Consider the following 22910-nt stretch of genomic DNA (forward strand, 5'->3'; position numbering starts at 1 on the left):
GAAAGGAGCAAGGACAAATCAGCATTAGTCTCACAGGTTCATGTTTTTCTTTTACCAACATAAATACAGATTTCTGCATTTATTCTAGCAGTCCCTTGGGAAATAGAGTTGGCACAGAGCACAAGGGCTCAGTCCTACATCCCATGAAGGTTAGAGTGGCATGCCTCAGTGCAGCTGACTGCATTCCTGTCTCCAAAGCTACCTTGTTTTTAGGAGAGTTAGAGGCCATTTTCATTGTAAGCACAAATTAATGTGGAGCATGAATCTGTCACTCATTTTTCATAGGTCCCTGAATTTTTAAGCTTCAGGAAAGGTAGTAGAGTGTGAATCCCTGAGGAAGGTCCCTTGGTGCAAGGCTTTGCAAAGACGTGTATTTTTTTGCCCAGCTTGTTAGTGCTTTTACCTAATGGAAACCACTTTGCTTGCCTGAGTTTTCTGAGCCACCCAGTGTCATTTATCTCATCAAATATCATGTCCCCTACCCTTTCCTTCAGCTCCAGATGCCTTATAATGAGCAGCCCAAAAGGAGACAACAGCTCTGGCCTCTGTTGTCTTTTGATGGTTATCAAAGGAGGCAATACCGCCACCAAATAATGGGACTCGTACCAGCTCATCCTTCATGTTACCATATCTAGGATCTGAACTAGTCATCTCCGTGGGCAGTGGTGTGCTAGATCTTCCTGCAGAGAGGGGAGATTTGGCCAGGAGAGAGCTCTCGCGTGCAAAGATCTAAATAAAAGAATGTTTTGCTGTCTCATATCATGAGACCTGCTAATGATTACGCTCAGAAAAGGTCAAAAGGAGAGGAAGAAATGGATGAGTCCGTATTTGAATGCAGCTGCTGTGCATGAGAGAGTGGAGTAATTAGAGAGTCTTCCCCTTCACCTCTCTGCAGATCCTCACTCAAGAGGACTGGAACGTGGTCCTGTACAATGGGATGGCATCCACATCCTCATGGGCAGCACTCTACTTTGTGGCCCTGATGACCTTCGGCAACTATGTGCTCTTCAACCTTCTTGTTGCCATTCTGGTAGAAGGCTTCCAGGCAGAGGTAAGAGATCTGAGCAGAGGGAGGGAGAAAACTGAGAAGCACATGTAGGCAAGAGTGTAGGGATGAATCCATGTCAGTGCAAACATCTAGCCATGCAAGGAACCCTAAATCTAAACTTAAGGGGTATAGATGAGCTGCGTTGGGCATGTGAAGCTTTTGTGAATCTGTTTTTGCAAATAAGGCCCACTAGTCTTGGCATGGGACTTGGGAGACCAGCACTTTGGTTGATCTGTTATAGGGTCTGTTGTGTGACCTAGAGGAAATAATGTAGGATTAATTTAACTCACCAAATCTCCCATATGTCCTGTGTTTTGTGTTTCTTTGTGGCGGGCCTCAAGCTTCAATCTGTCTATCCAGTGCTAGTCATGGGGACCAAGTAAGATGTGAACTGGTTCTCAATCCAGGCCTTTCCTTACGTGTTATTTAAGGCTAGTAGCACAGCTGTTCAAAAGCTGTGTTGCACGGTTACAAACATTACATTTTGAGATACTTCGGACGATGTAGGACATATAAATGCTAAAGAGATTTTTATCTATACCTGAAAATAATGTCTGTATCAGGTCAATGAGCAGGGAATTTACGATAAACTGGAGGCATCTCATCTCACATGGAAAGGATTAGAGAAATTATTTTATTTCTCAGTCAAAAGTGATATGCCATGTCCTGATCTGAACTAGACAGGAACCTTAGCGGCTGTGCAGGCAATCCTGTGCCACATGATGCAGAGCAGCAGGCGACACTGGTGTGAGTGGTGTAGGTGGTATAGTACTGGTGTGAGTGGGGGGCCCTGCAGCCTCTTAAGATTTCCTCCCCACTGGAAAGTCCACTCCAGATCTGCTTTTAGCATCCTGAGAGAGTGAAAGCAGCCATCACCTCCCCTATCCTGCTCATCTCCATCTTCCTTTCAGATCACGGCAAGTCCATTTGGGGGAGATTTTAAGTGAGGATGATCTGTTTAGGTTGTAAATATAATGATATATGTGCACATACATATTATCCAGAAATAATTACTTTTTTCAAAGTCCTAGTGCAAATGGTAATGATTTTGAGACTTACCAAAAATCATCCAGTCCCAGTTAAAGCTAAGAATAGTGGCATTGAAAGGGCTTACGTTGTGCTTTGGGATTTTTTAATTATTACTTTTTTATTTCTGCAACTATCAAGGAAGGAAAGTTTGCTTAGTGCTGGATTGGCTTCAGAGACACACAGACTCAGAAAGAAAATGAGAAAATGGCTTCAGTTTTCACCGCCTTAGCTCCCAAGGGAAAGAAGAGAAAGAAATTATTTTTATAGGATTTTTTTTCACTTTTCATTTTTTCCCCAGAAATGGTATCGTACTCTCATTTGCCATGTTCAGCTCACACTTAGACGAACCTTTACTGACCATGGAATATAAATGAAATATTCATGGACCAAAAAATTCCCTTCTCTCAAGCCAGCACAGCCACATTTATGTCTTTCAAGAATGTTTGCATAGATTCATTATTAAAACATCCCTCCTAGCTTCCTCACAGCACTAGCAGAGGAAAATTAATTGAAACAACAGGATCCAAGCCCCAGTTTGGAAAACAACAACCCTGATCTACATCGCTCAGGGCTGTTTCATGGATGCTGAGGGTAGTGAGTGCCACCTGCACACACACAGAAGACACAAGAAGTCCAGCTCATCACTTTCAAAATGAACAGCTCTGCACTGCATTAGTGGGCATTTTAATGTCTTGTACAATGTGGTCCATGCCCTGAAGATTCAGCACAGCTGACCAAGAAGAGCAAGAAGGTCTTTTTCCAGGAACAAGCCTATACTCCATGTGTCAGTGACTAGAGGTCATGCTGACACTGTTCATTTCCAAATTCCTGTAGTTTTCTCAGTGTCACTGATCTCGACGTCTTCTGGCTTTGCGCTGGATACTGTAGCACCTTGGCCATATTCCTGTTCTAGCGCAACCTGTTGCAGATGGAGATGGACATTTTAGCCACTAACCTAATAAGACCAAAGCAAAGGAATTGCCAGTATTTCTGCAGGCTCTGCAGTAGCTGCTGTCTTCCAACCCAGAAGGGGTTTTCTTCTAGGAGAGTTGTAGCTGTATTCAAAGTGGTTGTGCTGGACCTCAGTTCTGCTAGAAAATGACACAGGCCATAGCAGACTAAAGTCTGTGCTAAAGTAATAGATTTTCCTGAACTGAAGGCAGAAGCAACCAATACAGTTGTCCGTATAGTAGCTCGGAGTTTTCAGTAGCCAGATGTGTTAGATATCCGCAGTCCATCAACCGGCAAATCTGGCTGGAAAAAGAGGACATGCCAGGGAAACCCAAACGGACAATAGCCGTGTGTGACCTGACTAACTGGAAACTGCTCCTGCTCAAGCAGTCTTGCATTTAGGCACAGAGAGCCCTTGTACAGCAGTTTGCATCCTTTGTTCCTGATTGCTTTAAGGCAGAAGAAAGTTTTCTTCGCTTGGCATCCTGGCAGCTTGCAGGTGTCTTTGTACAGTACAGATCCCGTTCCTTACCTGCCCTGTTGGAGGCTGAATCACCTGCTAAAGTGAAGCCAGAAATGGGCAACCTCATGCAATACCCTCTGAGTGCGTGATTACAGCCCTAGCCAAATGGCTGTCGTTTTCTTGCTCAATCTTAATGGCTCCTTTCGGAGCTGTTACGGACCATGATTTAAATGTGTGTAAGGAGTAGTTTTCCAAGCTTGTATTATTCACTCAGTGCTTCCTCAGAAAAGGCCAGCAACCACAGGCATGACATTTGCAGGGCACATTTTGCTCTCCACTTCCATTTATTATAAATCCTGACATTAAGCCTATGGGCTTGTCAGTTGTCTCATAGTGAGGTATTAGCTCTGTTACAGAAAACCCTTCTCAGGGCTGTATTTCAGCTATCAGGGCTCAATTCAAGCTTTGCACTTATAAATGCATAACTTAGCTCTGGTTGTAAACCAAAGATGTTTACAGTCTCCTTGGACAACTCCCAGGAAGAAGTATCAGTGGAGCTGGGTTTTCTTTTGTCACCCTTGGTTCTGTTGGTATGTTGTGAATATGGCAGAATTTCTTGTTTTGACCTCTTTGACTTTGCCCTCTTACAGGGTGATGCTCTTAGCAGTTATAGAAGACACTGAGGTGCACTTCTCCTCCCTTTGCTCAGGTTTTACTTTTACTTAGATGGAGAGAGACTCCTGGGAGACTTGTGCAACTAAGAGGGTGCACATTAGAGCTGCTGTAAGCTCTGAGCCCTCAGCAGCATTTCAGCAAGGACACTAATAATTGTACTGTGAATCACAGTACACAGTCTCGGCTTGATCTCAGGTTCTGATCTGCCTGTGCAGCAAGTTTGGCAGGAGTATCCCTGGAAGAGAATAGGCTTAAATGGCCGCAAAACCATTTTTAGTACCTTTGTGCTTAGGACAACAAGCAGTCAGACTTCACACAGGACCATAATTGCGTATTTGTGCTTGTATTGTTCCCATGTCATTTTGAAATCTGCCCCAGAGCTGCTCTGGGAAAGCAGACAAACCTTCCAAAATTATGCAAATCTTTCATCTACTCTGCGCTAGCGCTTCTGCTCCAAAACAGAGAAGATGAATAAGGGAGCTTAAGCCTTTCAGTCATCCTGTCTGTTTGGCTGCACCAGTTAGCAATACATCACAGATGAAATTAAGTTCACTGCCACTTCAGCACCATGTCTCTAGAAACGATGGTGATTTGTTCAGGCATCAGTTAAGGAACTGTGATCCTTTTTCTGGGATCAGCTGCTTTAATCCAACCATTTGCTATCAATTTGCACAGCTTTTCTGCAGTCTTGATGGATCAAGCCAGAGTCATGCCGACAGCCTGCTGGAATCTCTCCTCTCTGCAGACCTCTCCCAGCAGAGGAGAACCTGACAATAGCTCTTCTATCCCAGGCTTGTACATTATTTAGGCTGATCATTTTTGATAGCAGAGGCAGATATGTATGAAAGGGAAAAATAACTGGACTTCCAGGAGGAAAGCCAGTCTGAGGGTGGTTGGCCGTTCTCTGTCCTGAGATGATGCTGTGCTGCCAGGCAAGCTGGCCTCATTCCCTTCTGCCTCAGCTTCAATGTTGCCAAGAGATTTCCCAATACAATCTCGATTACCAGCCAGCATGAAGAAAGCAAATCAGGGCTGGGGTTTCAGAGCTAAGTCAAATTTACAGTGCTGTCAAATAAAGAAGAAAAACCTTTTGACATCCTTTGACATGAAAACCTAAGTGCTTTCAGCTGGGATCATGGAGAGTGCAAATATGGAACCCCACAATGCCAATTTTTCTTAGTCACTCCTCTGATTACAGCTGCACTTTCGTGTTCTCCCCTGGCATACACTGTTCAGTGAGGCTGGGCGTAGTATAGGAAACATGACGACATTGCAGGACCCATAGTCACAATCACAACATCATCCTTTCTGCCCCGGTACAAAAATGAATCAAAACAAGGGAGAGGGACTTACCTGGGGTCATTCCCCAGGACGGTGTCAGAGGGAATTTGGCCTTCTGCCCTCCTAGTTCTTGGGGCTGCGCTTAAACTAACCATAAGGAGCTGAGGTATCTCTGAGCTGCTAAGTAATCCAAATGCCTTTGTGCTAAAGCTTACACGAATCAGGTCTGTTAATTATCCTTCTCCTCTCTGCAGGGTGATGCCAATAGGTCAGACACAGATGAGGACAAGACATCTGCCAACTTCGATGATGATTTTGAGAAGCTAAAAGACCTCCGAGCAACAGGTAAGATTTTGTCTCTACATTTTCCTGGGCATCTGAGAGCTCCAACTCTGCTTCCACAGTCATCTTTTCACAGAAACTTAGTGAGGGAAGTGGAAGAATCCATTTTATTTGGTGATTAATCTGATAACTATGTTAACAGAGCAGCTATGCAAAAAAGCATTGGGAAAGCTAAATGAGCTTTGATATTTCTTTTAAACAGATGTTTTTCTAATTTAAACTGTACTAGAATATTTAGATATGTCTCATCATTTCTTTATCATTACCACAGAATCGTTTGCTGACAGCAATATTTTCACACTACTTCTCAGCAGCTTTTCAAATCAATCATGTTCTCATCTGTTCTTTTTGGTTTCTCACAAAAATGCATTTAGGTGAGGTTTGATTGATAGAAATGTTGCTGTTCATTTGTGTTACAGGAGGGCCTGGCAATTGATTTGAGCTAAGGCCACATTGTACTAGTGTAGTATAAGCATGGAATAGTAGGTGATAGCCTTTGCTCTGTAGAGTTTGCAACCAGACAGGGGACAGGAAGGGATCACATATTTCAATGGAGTGAATACCATAATGGTAAATAAGAGCCAGTTTAGTTCCTCTGTACTTTGATTCTCAGCTCAGGCTGTTGTTAGGATTACTTTAAATGCTTCTAAACCAGAATTCATTTCAGCTAAGGAAATTATATTGATTGTGGTGAGCAGATGGAATTCAGCTGAGAAAGGGGCAGAAATAATTTGTTGGGGAAGCTGAGACAGAGGTGGATCACAGCAAGGTGATGGGGTTGCTCAGTCTGCAGATGAAGCAATAAATTCCAAACACCAAGTGATCAAATGAACGTCCAGTGCAAATAGTTGACAAGGAACCCACAACGCCAGCTTTGTACCAACTATTTGCTCAGCAGCTTCAAATAATAAGAGAGTTCTAGGGGAAAGAAATATTGTCACCTCTTCTCAGGTAATGCAGGAATAGAGAACAGGACTGAACGTGCCATCAGTCAAAGTCCGTGAGTAATTGTGTGTCTCCGTAAGCCTCATAGACGCCAACCGGTGACTAAACAGCATAAGGACATTAACAATTCTATTACAATGCCGTTGGTCTGTGAACAGATACACTGGTAAGAGGAACGCGTATTGCAGATTAGCAAATTTTGAGCTGGATCTTCCACCCCTCAAAGTGAATGGCAATGTTCCCATGGACTTCTGTGGTGCAGATCAGGTATTTGTGCACAAGCCAGCAACTAAACAGACGATACAATGGAAGCACACTGCATTACAAAAGCAGCCAATGGCAGAAAAATAACAGTGGTAATGCACTCATTTGGGTTTCTCACTGAAGTCTTGTACTTCTTTCCTGCTGGTTGTAGATGCTCCCATCCTTCCCCCTCCTTCAGTCTTGATTCTGCAGTTATTAAACCAAAACCCACCAAGCCCAGTAAAAAAGGAGCTAGTTTAATTTCAGTTTTGTGTTTGAAATTAGGCTTTTGGATTTGAGTATTACGGCACTCCATAGGTCTGGAGGTGTTATGTCTGGTTTGTCTTCAGTGTGAATATGTTTTTTCAGTCTGCACTTGCCATATAGCTAAAATAGATGCTTTCTGCAGTTATCGCAGAGGTGTGCCATTAGATTTCTCTGTTACAGGAGGTTTACTCTTCTAGGCAGGTGGATGTGTAAAAGCAACTTCCATTTCCTGTCCCCTGAACAGATGACTAAAGACAATGACTGATGTTTGCTTAGTGCCTTCCCTGTGAAGGAACTTAGAGCACATCAGAACTCCATAAAAATATCTGTGCAAGACTGTAAGACAAGGAGAAGAGATTAACTTCCTAGGGTGAATTTAGTCAGTCCTCAATATCCTTTCCCTGGAAACTCTCTCCCAGTCCCCCAAAACTGTAACTCCACTCTCTAAATCCCAAGAAACAGCGAGCAAAAGAAACTTTCTTTGGAGGGCAATGGATTCCAAGTCCAGGCAGGGCTGAAGGCCTCTTAAAAGGTTGTGACATTTGCCTTATGCCTTTCAACGTGGTGGGAGTGATCTTATTGCCCACAACATTTGATGTCCATTTGGCAGAGTTCCTAGAAGACCCAAGGAGCAATGTCCATTTTGAAGAGTGATTTCTGTAGCTGTAGCTGAGCATTCACCTCACATTCTCTCTCCCCTTCTCCCCAGAGATGAAAATGTACTCCCTGGCCGTCACCCCAAATGGACACTTGGAGGGCAGGGGAAGCATGCCGCCTCCTATAATCATGCGCACTGCTGCTACACCAATGCCCACACCGAAGTGTTCCCCACATATGGATTCAGTGCACACTTTTGTGGACTCAAGGAGAGGGAGTAATGCTTCGCTAGACCCCTTGAGCTACGATCAGAAGTCCTTGGTAAGTTCCTGTTGCTAACAACTCTCCCTCAAGTGCCTGCAAGGGACAGGCACGCAAACGTGTGTGCGTGCGCACATGTTACTGGATAATAAAAAGGAGGATTGTAGAAGTGAGAAGTATCTGGAAAGGCAGGAGGAGAACAGAGTCAAGAGGGAGAAATGGATGGGTGTGCTATGCTGGGGCAGGACAGTGACAGCATAACAGTCAAGGACAGTGAGTATATGAATAGGGGAGACAGGGATGTACTGGAATTCAGTGTTTTCCTGCATACTATCTCATTGGAAGTCCATGCCAAGCTACCTTGCTGGAGAGATGCAGCCTGAGACAAGTCATAAGTTCATGCAGTTATTCCAGCAAACCCCTCTGAGGAGGAGCAGGCATCTTTTGCTAACCACACTGGCCATTTTGTGGTGTCTTGGAGAAGCTGTCAAGTGTTCCTATGAGGATCAGGCCTGTTTCCCCCCACAGTGTTTTAGGGTTGCATCTTGAATCCACCTTGTGTGAAGGGAAACGAAGCGTTTGTCCTTACCAGCGCAGCAGCTGAGCTCCAGTTACAGTACAGCAGCCCCATTGGAGGGGAAACAGAGGAAACAAGGTATGAGCTGACCGATTGCCACCAGGCACAGCTCACAGAGCAGAGATCTGGCTGGAGCTGACTGCTTTGGCAACTGATTGCATTTTGCCTGCAAGAGGGGAGCGGGAGGGTAGCTCTATGAAAACAGAGGGAGCAGAGTTAATAGACAAAGTGGATTGCTGCTGCTGCTTATCTATCCCATTCCTCGGCTCTGTAACTGCAATATCATGTTCAAATCAAGGCAGCGGACCATGAAGGCACTTCACACAGACACAGAGCCACTATCCCCTTTGGTAAGCTGCTTAGTCAAGGTAATGCTTTTGAAAAGAAAATAGAGATGACGGTTGTTTGCCTTGGGGTTTCATGGGATTGTAAGTTGCTGGAGAGGGTTGTTCATCGTTTGAATCCTTTCTCTGAGAGCACATCAGTGCCACCAGCCAAAGGAAGATGTTACCAATCAGAGGAGAGCTGGCCAACACTGAGAAGGAGGAGGAAGGCAGTTCACCTCATTTCGTGCTGGGAGGAAGCCGTGGAGGGAAAAGGAGTTTTCCTTCTAGCTTTTCTGCTCTGACCTTAGGTGCTTTCATCCTGGCAACTACCTACCAGCCTAAGTGCACTGCCACACTGATCAGTGCCAGAAATTTGCTGTAAGAGAAGCATTCATTCCACCTCCTTATGCAGCAAATTGAAGAGAAAGTAATGCAAATAGGGGTATAATTTCCAACAGACACTCGGGTGGCTCAGGAGCCAGAGCCCCTTTGGAAGCAAGGGAAGTTGTGTGCTGAAACCACTTGAACATGCAGAAAGAAAATGCCACTTCAGCAGTAGTGTCTTTGGGTTCAGATTTTATACTCAGTTAATGTTGCCAGGACAGTAGGAAGTTATGCAGCTGTGCTCCAGGTGTAGTTCAAAGAGTGCCTTCAGTGTGGGCTTAGCTGGGTGCTTGGCTCCCACCTCAAGGCATTGGCATGAGGAAGTTGGAGCAGTGAGGAAAGCTGGAAGGGGAAGACATGACTTGCAACAAGAAGGGTCTTCGAGTCTGGGAGAAATGCCATATCCTTTGGCTTCCTCCTGCAAACAAACCCTCAAATGTCTGTCTTCTCTCTCAGTCCAGCCTCCGCAGTTCCCCTTGCGCCAACTGGGGCACCAGCAGCAACTGGGGAAGCCGACGCTCAAGCTGGAATAGCCTGGGCAGAGCCCCAAGCCTCAAGAAGAAGAACCAGTCAGGAGAAAGAGAGTCCTTGCTCTCCGGGGAGGGGAAGGGCAGCACAGATGATGACTCCGATGACGCCAAGTCCAGCACGGTCAGCAGGCCCTCGTTGCACCGCCGGGCAGAGTCCCTGGACTACCGCAGCTCCCTGGACCTGCCTGAGCTGCTCCAGTTGCCCACCATGCGCCACTCACTCAGTATCAGCCCCATGGCCGTTCTGCCTGCCGAGTACCAAGACTGCAATGGCAAAATGGTTCACGTCCCCAGCGAGTTCTTCCTGCGTGTCGATGGCCACAAGGAGGATGCCATGGACTATGAGGATGACATGGAGGATGTGAGTTGAGGGGGAAATTGGGCACTCATGCGTTAAGTGGCTTTTTCACTCCAAGAAGGCTGATTTAAAAACCAGGCTTTGAAATGTGTTACTGCCTAATGAAAGTGTAGACAAAATGAATCCAGATCCAAGGGATGGCAATCCACTTCCCAAAAGGGTTTGGTTTCTTTTTAGCTAGTGGGTTGGGCTGTTACCTTGCAGCGGTCTCTAATGAGGTAAAACTGCAAGGGGTTGTGCATGCATTTGCCTAGTTTTTGGACTGGCTGAGATTGTCCCCCTCTCCCAGGATGCTTCCAAAAATGAGCTGTAGACACAACAGCTAGCTAATGTCTTTGCTCACAAGAGCTGTTTGGCATCTCGAAGGCCTGAAAGCCTAGAATGTTCTCTATTTAACTTTTTGGTTGTTTGAGGCCTTTATGGTTTTGACACAACTTTGGATCTCAAAATGATACCTGCCTAGAAAGTCTCGCTTTGTTATGCTCATATCTCACTGTACAGCAGCCCCTTTCTTCCACCCCTTTCCTCCCTGTTTTGTTGAACAAATGTGACAATACCTGCCACATCTCTGTCCCAAAAGCCATGGCTCCCTACAGGTGCTATGAAATGCCATGTACTGCCCCCTTTCACAAAAGGACTGTGAAAGTTGAAGAGGCAGGAAAATAAAAGAGGAAGAAAAGGTGTTTTTTCTCTTCTGTCCAGAGTTACTGTTACCGAATTCGTAAAGTCCTGGAGCCCTACAAACCACAGTGGTGCAAGAGTCATGAAGACTGGTCCCTCTACTTGTTTTCCCCACAGAATCGGTAAGAAATCTCAGTGAAATGCCAGCCTTTCAGGTTTTTGTGGTAATGGAACACTACGTTTCTAGCTAGCCTTCCCTTGAGAAAAATCCCTCTCTGATGCAGAAGCACTGAGAGTTTTAGAAATCCAATTCCCAATTTTTAGGTAACTTTGTTACATGTGGGCAGAATTGTTGCATGGTTCACTCCATGCCTGTCTAGGAAGAAGGGTGGTTTAACCAGCGTTAATAATAACTGTTACTACCTCTGATTTACTGCATTGATAATAATGGCTGAAGCTTGTTGAGAGACTAGCTCACCACCTGGTCTGATGCTGGTGGCACAGCTGCTGAAGGCTTTTGAGGATGTGCCATTTGGGTGGGAGTCTCTTGCTGACCCAACATCTGAAGGATATTTTTCTCCCCACCGTTTCTTCAGGTTCCGAGTGATGTGCCAGAAGGTCATTGCCCACAAAATGTTTGATCACGTGGTGCTGGTCTTCATATTTCTGAACTGCATCACTATAGCACTGGAGCGACCAGACATAGACCCACACAGCACGGTGAGTACCTGAGTTCCTTGATGCAGCATCCAGATCTTAGTCTTGTCAGGGCAAGACCCTGCAAGATGAAAGATGTTTGTTTTCTAATGTCTTTAAATAACTTGCCTCCTTTTGTTGTTCTGTGTTTTACAGGAAAGGATATTCCTAAGTGTTTCTAATTACATCTTCACTGCAATCTTTGTAGCTGAAATGATGGTTAAGGTAATTACATCTTCAACCCATGGCCCATAGTGAGGCCTGGCAAAGACCAGAACATGACATAGTTACGATCTGGGTGAAGATTTAAATGTGTCTCTTCTCCTGGCTGTAGGTGGTAGCTCTTGGCTTTTTCTCTGGGGAGAACACCTATCTGCAGAGCAGCTGGAACGTCCTGGATGGAGTCCTGGTCTTTGTATCTATCATTGACATTATTGTCTCCATGGCATCGGCAGGCGGAGCTAAGATCCTGGGCGTCCTTCGTGTTTTGAGACTTCTACGGACCTTGAGACCTCTCCGGTATGTTCACCGATAAGGTGGCTGAGTTTGCTTTGTGTTGATAGATCAAGGAGTTTGAAAAAAATGCACGTGATCTTTCAAGGTCTTGCTTAATAACACAAAAAGCTGAAACACAGTATGGATAGAATCATCTTTGGGGAGCTCTTATCTAGTGAAACTGTTTGAAAAAAATGAAATTAGCTATAATATAATTCATCTTTGCCAGCATGGAAAAGAGCGGATTGAGTTTGGAGTGAGAGGTGTTATCATACTCTGGCAGTTAGTGCAGAGAATGCCTCCTCCACGCTGCATTTTTATCACCGTTTTACAAATCAGTCTGGCTCCTTGTTAAACTGCACAACCTCACAGTCATTCCCAAGCAAAGAGGTCGCGTTGGCTGGGAGAAAATTTGCAATTGAACAGGTGCTGACAATAATTTGATAAGCTCCAGCATCTATACCTGCTCTCCTGTGCCTGCATATCTAACACTACTGCAAAACAATTTAGCTCTCAGCTAGGAAGAGCAAGGGGAGACGCTTTCAGTATGTGAGAAAAGGAATAAAGAGAATTTGTATTTTGTTTACGATTATGCAATAACAAAGAGTGTTAATGCTTGGGGGATTTTTATCAGCTCACGGCTTCTGTTCTATTTCCATCCTGTTTGGCAAGAAACACAAGCCTTTTTTCATGAAATTTCAGGGGAAATAAGATAGGCACCTCCTGAGACCTGTAGGCTTTCTGATGAAAAGCTGCTTGCTTATGAGAGTAATAGGAAGAGGCAATCTTGTTTAGGCCCATGACCACAGGAACAACAGCTATTTGTCTGCTGCTCTGTATTTCCTCAGTGACAAGTAACTTTGTGTTTCTGTCTCCTCTCTTGCTTCCATGCTCTGTTCTGCTGGTGGCATCAGGGTCCCCTTGCAGCGCTGGGTCACCAGGTGCCTGTCTAACACGCGTAACTAGGAACAGAAATCAGGGCAGAGGCAGTTCATAAGTAAATGTAAGGGGGAAAAAGGGAATTGGTCTTGGAGAATAACTAGGCCAGATCCTATTAATAGAGAGGAATTCATCACCTCTCACAACGGCTTCACTTATCACAGCCTCTTCTAGGATTACTCCAGGGACCATTCCTAACACTTTGTAGGTGCAGTTCAGACTGCCACATTATTTGCTGCCAAACAAGGCCCTATTGAAAAGCTTTGTCCCTGCAGCATACAACTCTCCTCTTTTCTGTGTTTGGCAGGCATGAAAGCATCATTAGCCATGCAAGCTCAAGCTACCTGCAAGGCCTCATACCCTCTCCCCTCTATCAGCCCCTCCTAAAAAAACCTTTGATGTTCTTCAGTCAAAACATCCACCTTCCCAGAAAAGCTTGCTTGGGGTAGTTACACTTATGTGTGCAAACACATTTTTCACATGCCCATGGGAGAGCTGTTCTCCAGGCACTCATACAGGAAAGGAAAGCATTTTGTCTCCATAATACCCAAAAGCTGCTTCAGGCTGTGCTCAGAGCCTGCCTGGCCTCTCATGGCCTCACAGCAAGGAAGCAAGCTGCTCTTTAAAGGGATGACCCTTTGGCTGTGGAGCTGTAGATCACAAGTTCCTGTTAGCTCAGAGTCAGTTCAGGAACTAATTAGGAAACAAATTGAAATTACTTTGTTTGAAAAGTTGTCATGGGGCCCAGGCCAGTAGGGCAGGTGAGCACTTATGCCTGTAGAAAGAGGACAAGACATGCTCTCTAGTACCACTGTGAAGCTGTTCACACATTGTGTTAGGAACCAGGCTCCTGCTTGGTATGTGCCCCTCTGCTTGGATCAGAGAGACCTCACAGGGGATCAGGTCTCCAGACTGAGGTACAAATAGCCCCATAGTGGGAACCTCTGTGATATTCTGCCCGAAAAGAGTATTCCCTCCTCACTGTCAGTAAGCAATTGCCCGACACCGTGCTGACAGGGTGTCTTGCACTTTTTTAATTCCATCTAATGTGACTGTGAATATTCTGGTTGTCCAAATAAGTCACTAATCGTCTCTGAATGCTGCCAGCAGGTAGAGGAGGATTGTGTTAGCTTTACTGCAGCCTAAGCAGAGGAGGAAAAGCAACCATATAATAACAGGGCATGCATAAAAAATAAAAGCTTTATTGTTTTGCCATGTTTTCCAGAGTCATCAGCAGAGCCCCAGGTCTGAAGCTGGTGGTGGAAACCTTGATCTCCTCCTTGAGGCCTATTGGAAATATTGTTCTCATCTGCTGTGCTTTCTTCATTATCTTTGGGATTTTAGGGGTCCAGGTAGAGTATTTCCCTCACCGTGGCCATCTATAAGTGACTGTTGCAAAAGAGAAGCTATTTTTCTCACCACCTGGGGTTAAGGTGGAAGTAATGAGCTTAAATCTCTCCAAATGAAGAGATTAGGTGTTAGGAAAGAAGAGCCAGGCCCTAGAAGAAATGTTCCAGCGTGAGGTTGGCATCTGATCATTGGAAGGTTCTCAGGATTAGAAGAGCAGACCTCCCTGATGAACACCACAGCACCAGCTAAGCCTGCCTGAGAGTAGGGGAAGGAAAAGACAAATTCCCAAGATCTCTCCCGGCTCTGTGTGCTGGGACGTATATAATATCTCTTCCTCAGAGGGGAGATTGTCATCCTCCCAACAAGACAGGGCAGGCCTGCAGGATGACCTTCTTTCTGTGTCTGAGGCAATACACAACAATGTCTCAGGGCCTGAAGTTTCACCAGAGGTGTTTTCCTGCCGAGTGTGTTAAGACAGGTATCTGAGCTGGAAGGAAAGGAAAGGAATTTGAACTTGGTGAACAACTCTGCTAGGGGAAAGAAAGATAAATCAGGGGATAGACTTTTCAAAGCTGCTTCATTTTTGTTTTTTCTTTTTTTGTTGTTGCTTCTCCAATACAGCTTTTTAAAGGCAAGTTCTACTATTGTGACGGTCCCGATATAAAAAACATCACTACGAAGACTGACTGCACTAACGCACACTACAAATGGGTTCGGCGGAAGTACAATTTTGACAATTTAGGACAGGTAAAGTCCTCATTGCAGGGATTTTCTGTACCAGTTTTTAATGGATGAGCGCTTAAAATGTATTCCTTGAGGAGGGTGTGGAACCTCTGTCATAGGAAATTTCCACGAACGACATAAGCATTCATCTATCAGAAGCAACCCTAGCTAGGTAAAAATGGATCAGGTTACCTCTTGATCTCTTGCAGCCAGACTTCCTAGGGTTATACAGTTCTTTGTTTATAGGAGAGTGTTGTCTTAAAGCCACAGGTTTTGCATGCAGTCCCTCATGTATGGACCTCAACTGTCACTTTTAGTCTCTTGACTTCTAGCTGTTATGTTTGCAAATGAAAAAAACAAGGTGCTTTATACTGGCTGAAAAGCAAGACAGCCCGTAGTAGGAGCTGGGATATATTACTGCTTTTTAAAACCCCATGACATTGGGCCAGCCTGACATACTGATTTTTTAATCATGTTTTGGTGATCAGAAAGCCTGATGTGTCTGAGCAAAAGTCAGCCTATATGTGAGGAAAAAAGAGCATTAATGACCACAGTTTGCTCACTTTTAAGCCAGATATGGACATAGGTAAAAGCAAGCCACCATATGTTGCATTTCTCCACCAGCTCCAGGCCAGATGATGTGTTATGAGCTGTGGTTTTGCTGAGCATTGTCTGTTGTTAGTTTCTTTACTGGGGACTAAAATGAAAGACCAAACTTTTCTGTTTGTTTGTTTTATAGGCCCTCATGTCCTTGTTTGTCCTCTCCTCCAAAGACGGCTGGGTGAACATCATGTATGATGGTTTGGATGCCGTGGGTATTGACCAGCAGGTAAATGTACTGCAGAGTCCAGATGTGTTGCTCTCAGAAGTCTCGTACCCGGGTGACTCTGTGTTTTTGAAGTCCCAGGAAGGAGCAGAGCTATAGGACTTTCTCAAGGCCCTGACTGCCCGTTGTTTTTGGAAAACCTCAAAGTTTTTCATTCCCCAATAAGTAGCTTTTACAGTGGCTGTGCCCCATGTAGTACACAAACAAGCACTGATGGGGTTTTTAATTGGAACATGGAAGGCATGATGAGTAAGAGTAAACTCACACAAGAGGGAAAACAACCAGGAATGTTGTGAAAGAGACTTTAAGTTTGTGTGTTATGTGGCATTTGCAAAGGAAAGTCAAGAGTCTTAGATGAGTAGTACCCCATCATAGCTACAGTAACACTTTGCACTTAATTTTCCCCTGCTGCTGTGAAGGTCTCATAACAACTGAGAAATGTTAACCATGAGCCCACATCTCATAAAAAAGAATAAGCTGGAGCCTATCATTAACTAAAATGATCTTGCAGCTGGGATGATGCACATGCACTGAGATTTATCTCAAGCTGTATGAAATAAATGCTGAAATACTTAAATCCTGTAAGCCAACTTACGGAGGCTAGGATGGGTTTTACAACAAAAGTCAAATTCTAATCGGTGAGAAAGTGAATGAGAGGAAACTGTTTTGGGAAAAATCTAGCTCCTCGCAGCCCTCTCCTCCTCCCCACAAAAATGTACTGTGCTGTCTTGTTGCTGCAGAGCACCCAATATCCTGACTTATACGCATCTTGTCTATGCCGCTTCTCTCGTTTTTTAATTCCCCACCTCACCAGCCCATCCAGAACCATAATCCTTGGATGCTTCTCTACTTCATCTCCTTCCTGCTCATCGTCAGCTTCTTCGTGCTCAACATGTTTGTGGGGGTGGTGGTGGAGAACTTTCACAAGTGCCGACAGCACCAGGAGGCGGAAGAGGCCCGGCGTCGGGAGGAGAAGCGGCTGAGACGCTTGGAGAAAAAGCGCAGGAGTAAGGAGATATACCTGTCTGGTCGGTAGACTGCATTACAAACCAAAATCTTTCTGAGCCCTGCCTGCTCCCAAAGCAAGACTTTCATTTTCCTTTGGTTTTGTTTCCATGGGATTCAAGAGGCTGTTTTGCTTCGTTACCTCTTTGGCGGTACCTTAAGTCTAGGGTTGCCAACACCCTGGAATTGTCCTCTACAAGCCTGATGTAAAGCATTAGCTGTTTGCTTGGAAGGGGAGAAAATCCTCTTCCAAGCAGAGTCCTCTATCATGCTCTACAAGGCAAAGGTGTCCCAAGCACCGAGCGGGAGCTTGTGGTGTGATGAGGGATGCAGTGAGTAAACAGCTGCAATGCTTCCTGTGTGTGAAGGCCAGTCCCGAGGGTGGCCCTGTGGCTTAATGTGCCGCTTGCATCTGATGATGGTGGTGGTTTGATTTATTGATTCTTTTCTAAGAGAAAATAATTGTGATGCTTTTTAGAGTCCTAGCGCATGGCCCCGCATGCCACAAACATGCTGCATGAGGGCATGAACAAACTGACAGCCCTGGGGAGAGGAATGGAGCCCCAAGATGGGGCTGTCCAGAAAATTCTTCTCTGGAAGATGTCCATTACAAGAGATGCTTACCCCATCGCAAGCTGAGGGAGTGCTTCACTGCTGAGCAATGTGCAGGGACTCAGTTTGTCCTTGCAAGCAGTCGACATGGAAATACTGGCCAGATGCAGGGCCATTAGGGTGTAACAGAAGGCCTTTAGCTGAAATCTGCTTCTTAGTGGATCTAGTGGGGATGATCAAACCAGACCAGAAAAACACCTGAGCTTGTGCTCCTTTCCTAACCCAAAACTCCCCAGGGGTTCTCATGTATGTATTCTCACCTCCACTGCTCCTTGGCAGGCTCCACCAGGGACAAGCTGCCTGTAGCATCTGGTGGGTTTTCCCAGGGCAACTGGCAGGAAACCAGCCACACTGACTTCCCAGCCAAATTTAGTGAACAGGGATAGCCTGCATTAGGTGCTGGCAAGCATTTTTTAGAAGTGAGGGAACATGGCTTGGCCACTGTGATCAAAGATGAGCTTAGTCAGGGATAGGGCTTGAGTGCTTCTGGCCCTGCTTGCCGCAGCAGCCCTGTGTCTCTCTGCCTAGCACTGTGCTGCCCTGTGTAAGCTCCTGTGAGGACCTAATATCTCATTGTGACAAATGGCTAGGTGTCTCCCATGCATCAAGCCATAAGTATCCATTTTCTGCTGGGAAAACTGCAGTTAGATCGAATAGTCTTTTGCCTGGCTCTAAGAACAGAGCAGTCAGAGGCTTTGCTAGTAGAAATCCCAGCAAATTTCCTCCGTCCGTCCAGGCTTGAGTCAGAAGGCCAGCAGCTCTAGCCCTTGCAGCTCATCTCCTGCTTTAGTGGTCCTCTTTATTAGAGCCATGGGAGACCTCAGCACTAAATGTCTGCACCATGGTCTCCTCAGGACCTTAATGACAGACTGACCTGACACTACAGTGAAAGCCAAGCTCATTTCATTCTAGCTAGTTGTGAGTTAAGTAGCTGGGTTAAAATGAAATCTAGATCAAACTAGCCAGCTGCAAACAGACTTTGAATCTCTCCAGAGATTTAGAAGAGTTCAAATGCAATTTCATTTCCCTTTTCCCATTTTGGTTTTTGAGTTTGAGGTTCCAGCTAAGATTAGAAGTGGAAATCTTGAAGGCAGCATTACCAGCACAATAACGAAAATCAGTTTCAGGCTCTCAAGAGTCCTCCTGCTTGTGCAGTATTTCTACCCCAATGTGCTGGCCCAAGAAGACATTCAGATACACTCAAAGTTTATGGGGGGGCGGGGAGGGGAGGGAAGAAATGCTCATTTACAAAGAACATTAAGCATCCTTAGAGAAAATAGACTAGGGCACAGGTAAGGAGAGATAACTTAACCACAGCCAGTTGCTGTTCCTGATTAGTAAGTAAATCTTATTACAAGCCTGTCTGTGGCTCGCTGCTTAGACACCAAAAAGAGCCAGTCCCTGTCAAAGTGATGAACACTGTTACATTGCCCCTCTTTATCCAGCTATCTCGAAGGATAGAGTCAGGGAGATATTTCAGACCACAAACCCAGGCATTGCACAGATGTGGGTTGTAACATTTCACTGAGAACACACACAGAGGAGGACAGCTTTCAAGTCCAATATAGCAACTGAGAGGCTAAACATTTGGCCATGTGCTGGGCTTCCAGGAGGTTACCTCAGATCGTCCGGCTCTGAGGTCTCCTACCTGCCTCTGTTCAGCATGGAAAGCTTAGCATCCAAATTTGAGTTGTTAACAAGTTGAAATCAAATATCTGATACACATTTTGGAATATTACTATTTACATTTGAATGGATTTTTTTAATTGAAATGGGAGGAGTTTTCACCTCCGGGGTAATTTAGAAGATGATGGATTTGAAAAAATGAAAAATGTGGCAGACTCAGAAAGATGTGAGATGTGGTTGGTGCCGTGCGTGGCGGAATCTTTGTGGGGGGGTGTCTGTGCGCACGTGCAGACACGGGATGCTGCACGGTGGCGGTGGGCTGGCCAGCTTTCCACATGCCCCAGCGCTGTGTGTCTCACCCATACGGAGGAGCAAGACGCCAGTCCCCATGGGACAGGACGGGCACAGGAGACCAGTGATCCTGCAGAGGAGCAAGGAGCCTACATTGGGAAGCCTAGCAGAAAGCCCTGCTTTTACTTCAGTTGCCATTTCTAGCATTTGGCCTGAAGACACCATAAGGGGAGGAAAAATTAGGGCTGTTACCAAGAGTAAAATCCAGCATAGCTAACAGATGTACTATCTGAGCAACACCCGTCCGTCTGGACTTGCCCTGTCTGCCTAGCATCTTGTCTTTGTGTCCTGTCTCCTGTCTGTAATGTCCTCTGTGTGTAGCAACCCTGCGTGTGTTTCTGTGTTTTGAGGTCTTTGGGCATCTGTAGGTACCGACAGACACAGAAACGCAGCATTGAGCCATAGTAGGCTTGGGCTCAGGCCTGGAAATGAGTTAAGCCTCAGCTTATCAGTGCTTGGACAGTCCCATCCGGGCAGGCCCTGGATACAAATCCCAGGCTCTGCAGGCTGGGACCAGGATTTGGACCCTGTGTGCAGAGCTATGAGCTTGGCAGAGGGCTTGCTCTGTGGAGGACACAGGCCTGCAGCAGGACACAGTTCCTTCATCAGACCCCATGCAGGTGGGATGGGGAATCATCACGTGTTTGTTTTGGGGGTACTTCTCAGGTCTTTCAGGAGCCTGGCAGGAAGGTCCCTCTCAGCCCACATCTCTGCTGTCAGACACCACCTCAGGCCTTCCCAAAAAGATTCTTGTTTCCCATCTGAAGGCCACTTTCATGAAGGGATTGGGACAGGATGAGACCCCATGCCCTTTGTCAGCATGCCTTGACTCTCTCTGCTCCGGTGGCAAGCATCCCTCGAGGCACCAGCGATGGAGCTGATGGACCCAACATGTCAGCAAGGCACTGCTGCCATGACAGCAGCAGCGGCCACAGGGCCCAGCCTTCACGACCGACCTGCAATAAACTCAGCTGAGGCCAGGGCAGCACTGAAAGAACGCACTGGCTTTGCTAGTTAACTCTGCTCACGTGAGAAAGGAGGGCAGGGGGTTAAATACACTGTAGAAATGCATTTGATGTGGTTTTAAAGGCAGAACTGCACAGCATACTTTTTCATGTGAAGGTAAAAATTCAAGATAAACTAGAATATTTTTCTGACACAGTCACTGCCTCCATCCACAATATCTACTATGTACATAAAGGTAGTGTAATTTAATAATCCTGCAGCTCCTAACCTTTTAATGAGGTTCTCAGAAGACACAGACTGAAACCAGCTTCCCCAGATTAAAGTTTTTGATTAAAACCATATGGATCCGCTTGATCTCCTCTGGATTCAGGATACGGGGCCAAATCCAACCGACCTGTATCTACTGTGAACCCAGCAGCCGCTGGCCCACTGAGCAGAGCACAATGTCAGGTCAAACACAGGCAGTACCCCGGGCTTCAAAGGCTACAAGCGGAGTCTGGGTGACAATGTGTGCCGAAAGCAGTGCAGGCAATGCTGGAAAAGCTGGAAGTGCCTGACACAGCCCGGGGGAGGCCCTAGCTGGGGAGCGGAGAGTGCCTTTCAGTAGTGTCATCGAGTCACTGGTCCCCGGGAAGACCCCAAAAACTGAGAACTGAGGAAAGGCAAATGTTTTTTTCCTGATTTCCACTCTATACGAGAGGAGCGTGGCCACAGCTGTGTTTCTCTGAGGCATTTCCCAACACAGAGCTGAATGTGTGGGCATTGTAGAAGGAAGAGGCCAGTTTTGTTCTAAGACCCAGCAGAGATGCCTTTCAGAGCGCTGACTGTAAGCCTTTCTCTCTAGGGGTGAGCAATCGTGGGCAGCACACGATGGTATTTAAATTAGTCCATCCTCTCAGTGCCACAACCGTCTCTGTATCCAGCAGAAACATTTGAGCTGTAACTAAAATTTTGGGCACTGCATATCTGAGTGTTTAGTATTTCCAACTAGGGAATTATCAAACCATCTTGCTTATTTTTCCAGGCAGCTGCAGGTATGGAGCTACTCTGTGCCAAGCATGCATATAAACCCATTAGGGCTTTCTAATGTTTCATGCAGAGGAGAATAATGGAGGAGCTGTAGCTAGCAATTGTAATGCCAACCTAAATGCTTTTAAGCTAGGAGACAGTGCTTCATTAATTTTCATGTCAGCAGAATCACAAGCAAAAAAGTTTAAATACTCTGCAGAGAGGTGGGATTAGCCAACATCTAGAAGTAGGGTTGAGAAAGGACTGTGGTTTTCCTTTTGCATATGTTTGATGATTTCTCCTTTCCCTCCTGCATTTCCACCAATTCAAACCGTCAGCTGCAGCTGAAGGGATACTTGTCTCTGATATAAGTCTGCTAGTTAGCTGATTGGAGTCTCATCCCAGAAACCATTTCCCTGGAGAAACCAGGCGCAGGTTGCATTTTGCCTACTGTAATTAGTGATGCATTGGATCTCCCCTGTTTGCTGTGCCCACGTCCCCATGGTCCACTGTCTCATACAGGTTCTCCTGCAGAGCCCACATCGCTGGTTGAGCAGGCTGTAGCAGTAGGTGTGCAGTGAACACTTACACCCAAACTGGGGAGAATAACATAGTATATTCTCACTGAGATGTAAAAAAGTGTGTCTGAACTGAAAGGAGACCAGAGCCATTTGCTGTCCTGTTGACTGAAGTAAAGCTCATGTTCCTAAAGGGACTGGGAATGAACGGTGACCCAGCAGAGCTGACCCAGCGGAGCGGGTCAGAGCTGCACTGAAGCTGTGTGGCTGATCTCTCGTTGCTTTCACCCTGCTGCAACCCCTCTGCCTTCACAGGATTGCCCCAGCCTAACACCAGCATTGCCGAGAGCAGAAGCTGGTCTGTCCTTCCTGCATACCTGTGCTCACTACCGTTAGCCTCGCATGAGCGGTATCTCCTCTAATGGACATTGCATGGGTTTCTGCACTGAGCATGACAGTGTTGTTGCATGTGTTTCAAAGTGTTGTCAACTTTATCCGAGACTGTCCTTGTATGTGTGTCCTCAGGAGAAGTTTCTTTTTCATCTGTTAACCTGGCTTCAGGGATGCAGTGCATCCTAAATGAGTAAGGCATTTCCTAGAGCTCCCTCATCTCAGATCGAGTTAAACCTATCCCAAGTTTTCTGAGCAACCAGTTGACCAGGCATCGCCAGCGCTGAGCACTGGCAGAGTTACAGACACAGACCTCTGAGACGCTTTCACACAATAATCAGACCCACCTTTATGGCTGGGTGGTTCCTCCTTACTGTTTGTATATCCAGCCCATGTAAAGAGCAAGCTGTGTTGCTGACAGGCAGCCTAGGAGGTTTTCTGTTCAGTGGCTTTACACTGGAAAATGTCTTCTTGTGGTTGTGCTTTAGAATTACATAAATAGTTTAT

The 22910-nt window shown here is 45.8% G+C and overlaps 1 protein-coding gene across 1 annotated transcript in view; it reads left to right on the forward strand.

Moving 5' to 3' along the window:
- Positions 1-22910, forward strand: part of CACNA1H (calcium voltage-gated channel subunit alpha1 H) — a 123986-nt gene that overhangs the window by 72401 nt on the left and 28675 nt on the right. The window contains exons 12-23 of the mRNA XM_054843261.1: positions 896-1051; positions 5702-5792; positions 7954-8162; positions 9846-10280; positions 10980-11080; positions 11495-11618; positions 11751-11819; positions 11929-12113; positions 14254-14380; positions 15000-15125; positions 15841-15930; positions 16742-16934. Coding sequence (XP_054699236.1) covers positions 896-1051; positions 5702-5792; positions 7954-8162; positions 9846-10280; positions 10980-11080; positions 11495-11618; positions 11751-11819; positions 11929-12113; positions 14254-14380; positions 15000-15125; positions 15841-15930; positions 16742-16934 — 1906 coding nt within the window. The remainder of the gene's footprint in view (positions 1-895; positions 1052-5701; positions 5793-7953; positions 8163-9845; positions 10281-10979; positions 11081-11494; positions 11619-11750; positions 11820-11928; positions 12114-14253; positions 14381-14999; positions 15126-15840; positions 15931-16741; positions 16935-22910) is intronic.

Source organism: Grus americana, chromosome 15 (genome assembly GCF_028858705.1).
Source record: "Grus americana isolate bGruAme1 chromosome 15, bGruAme1.mat, whole genome shotgun sequence".
NCBI classification, from domain to species: Eukaryota; Metazoa; Chordata; class Aves; order Gruiformes; family Gruidae; genus Grus; species Grus americana.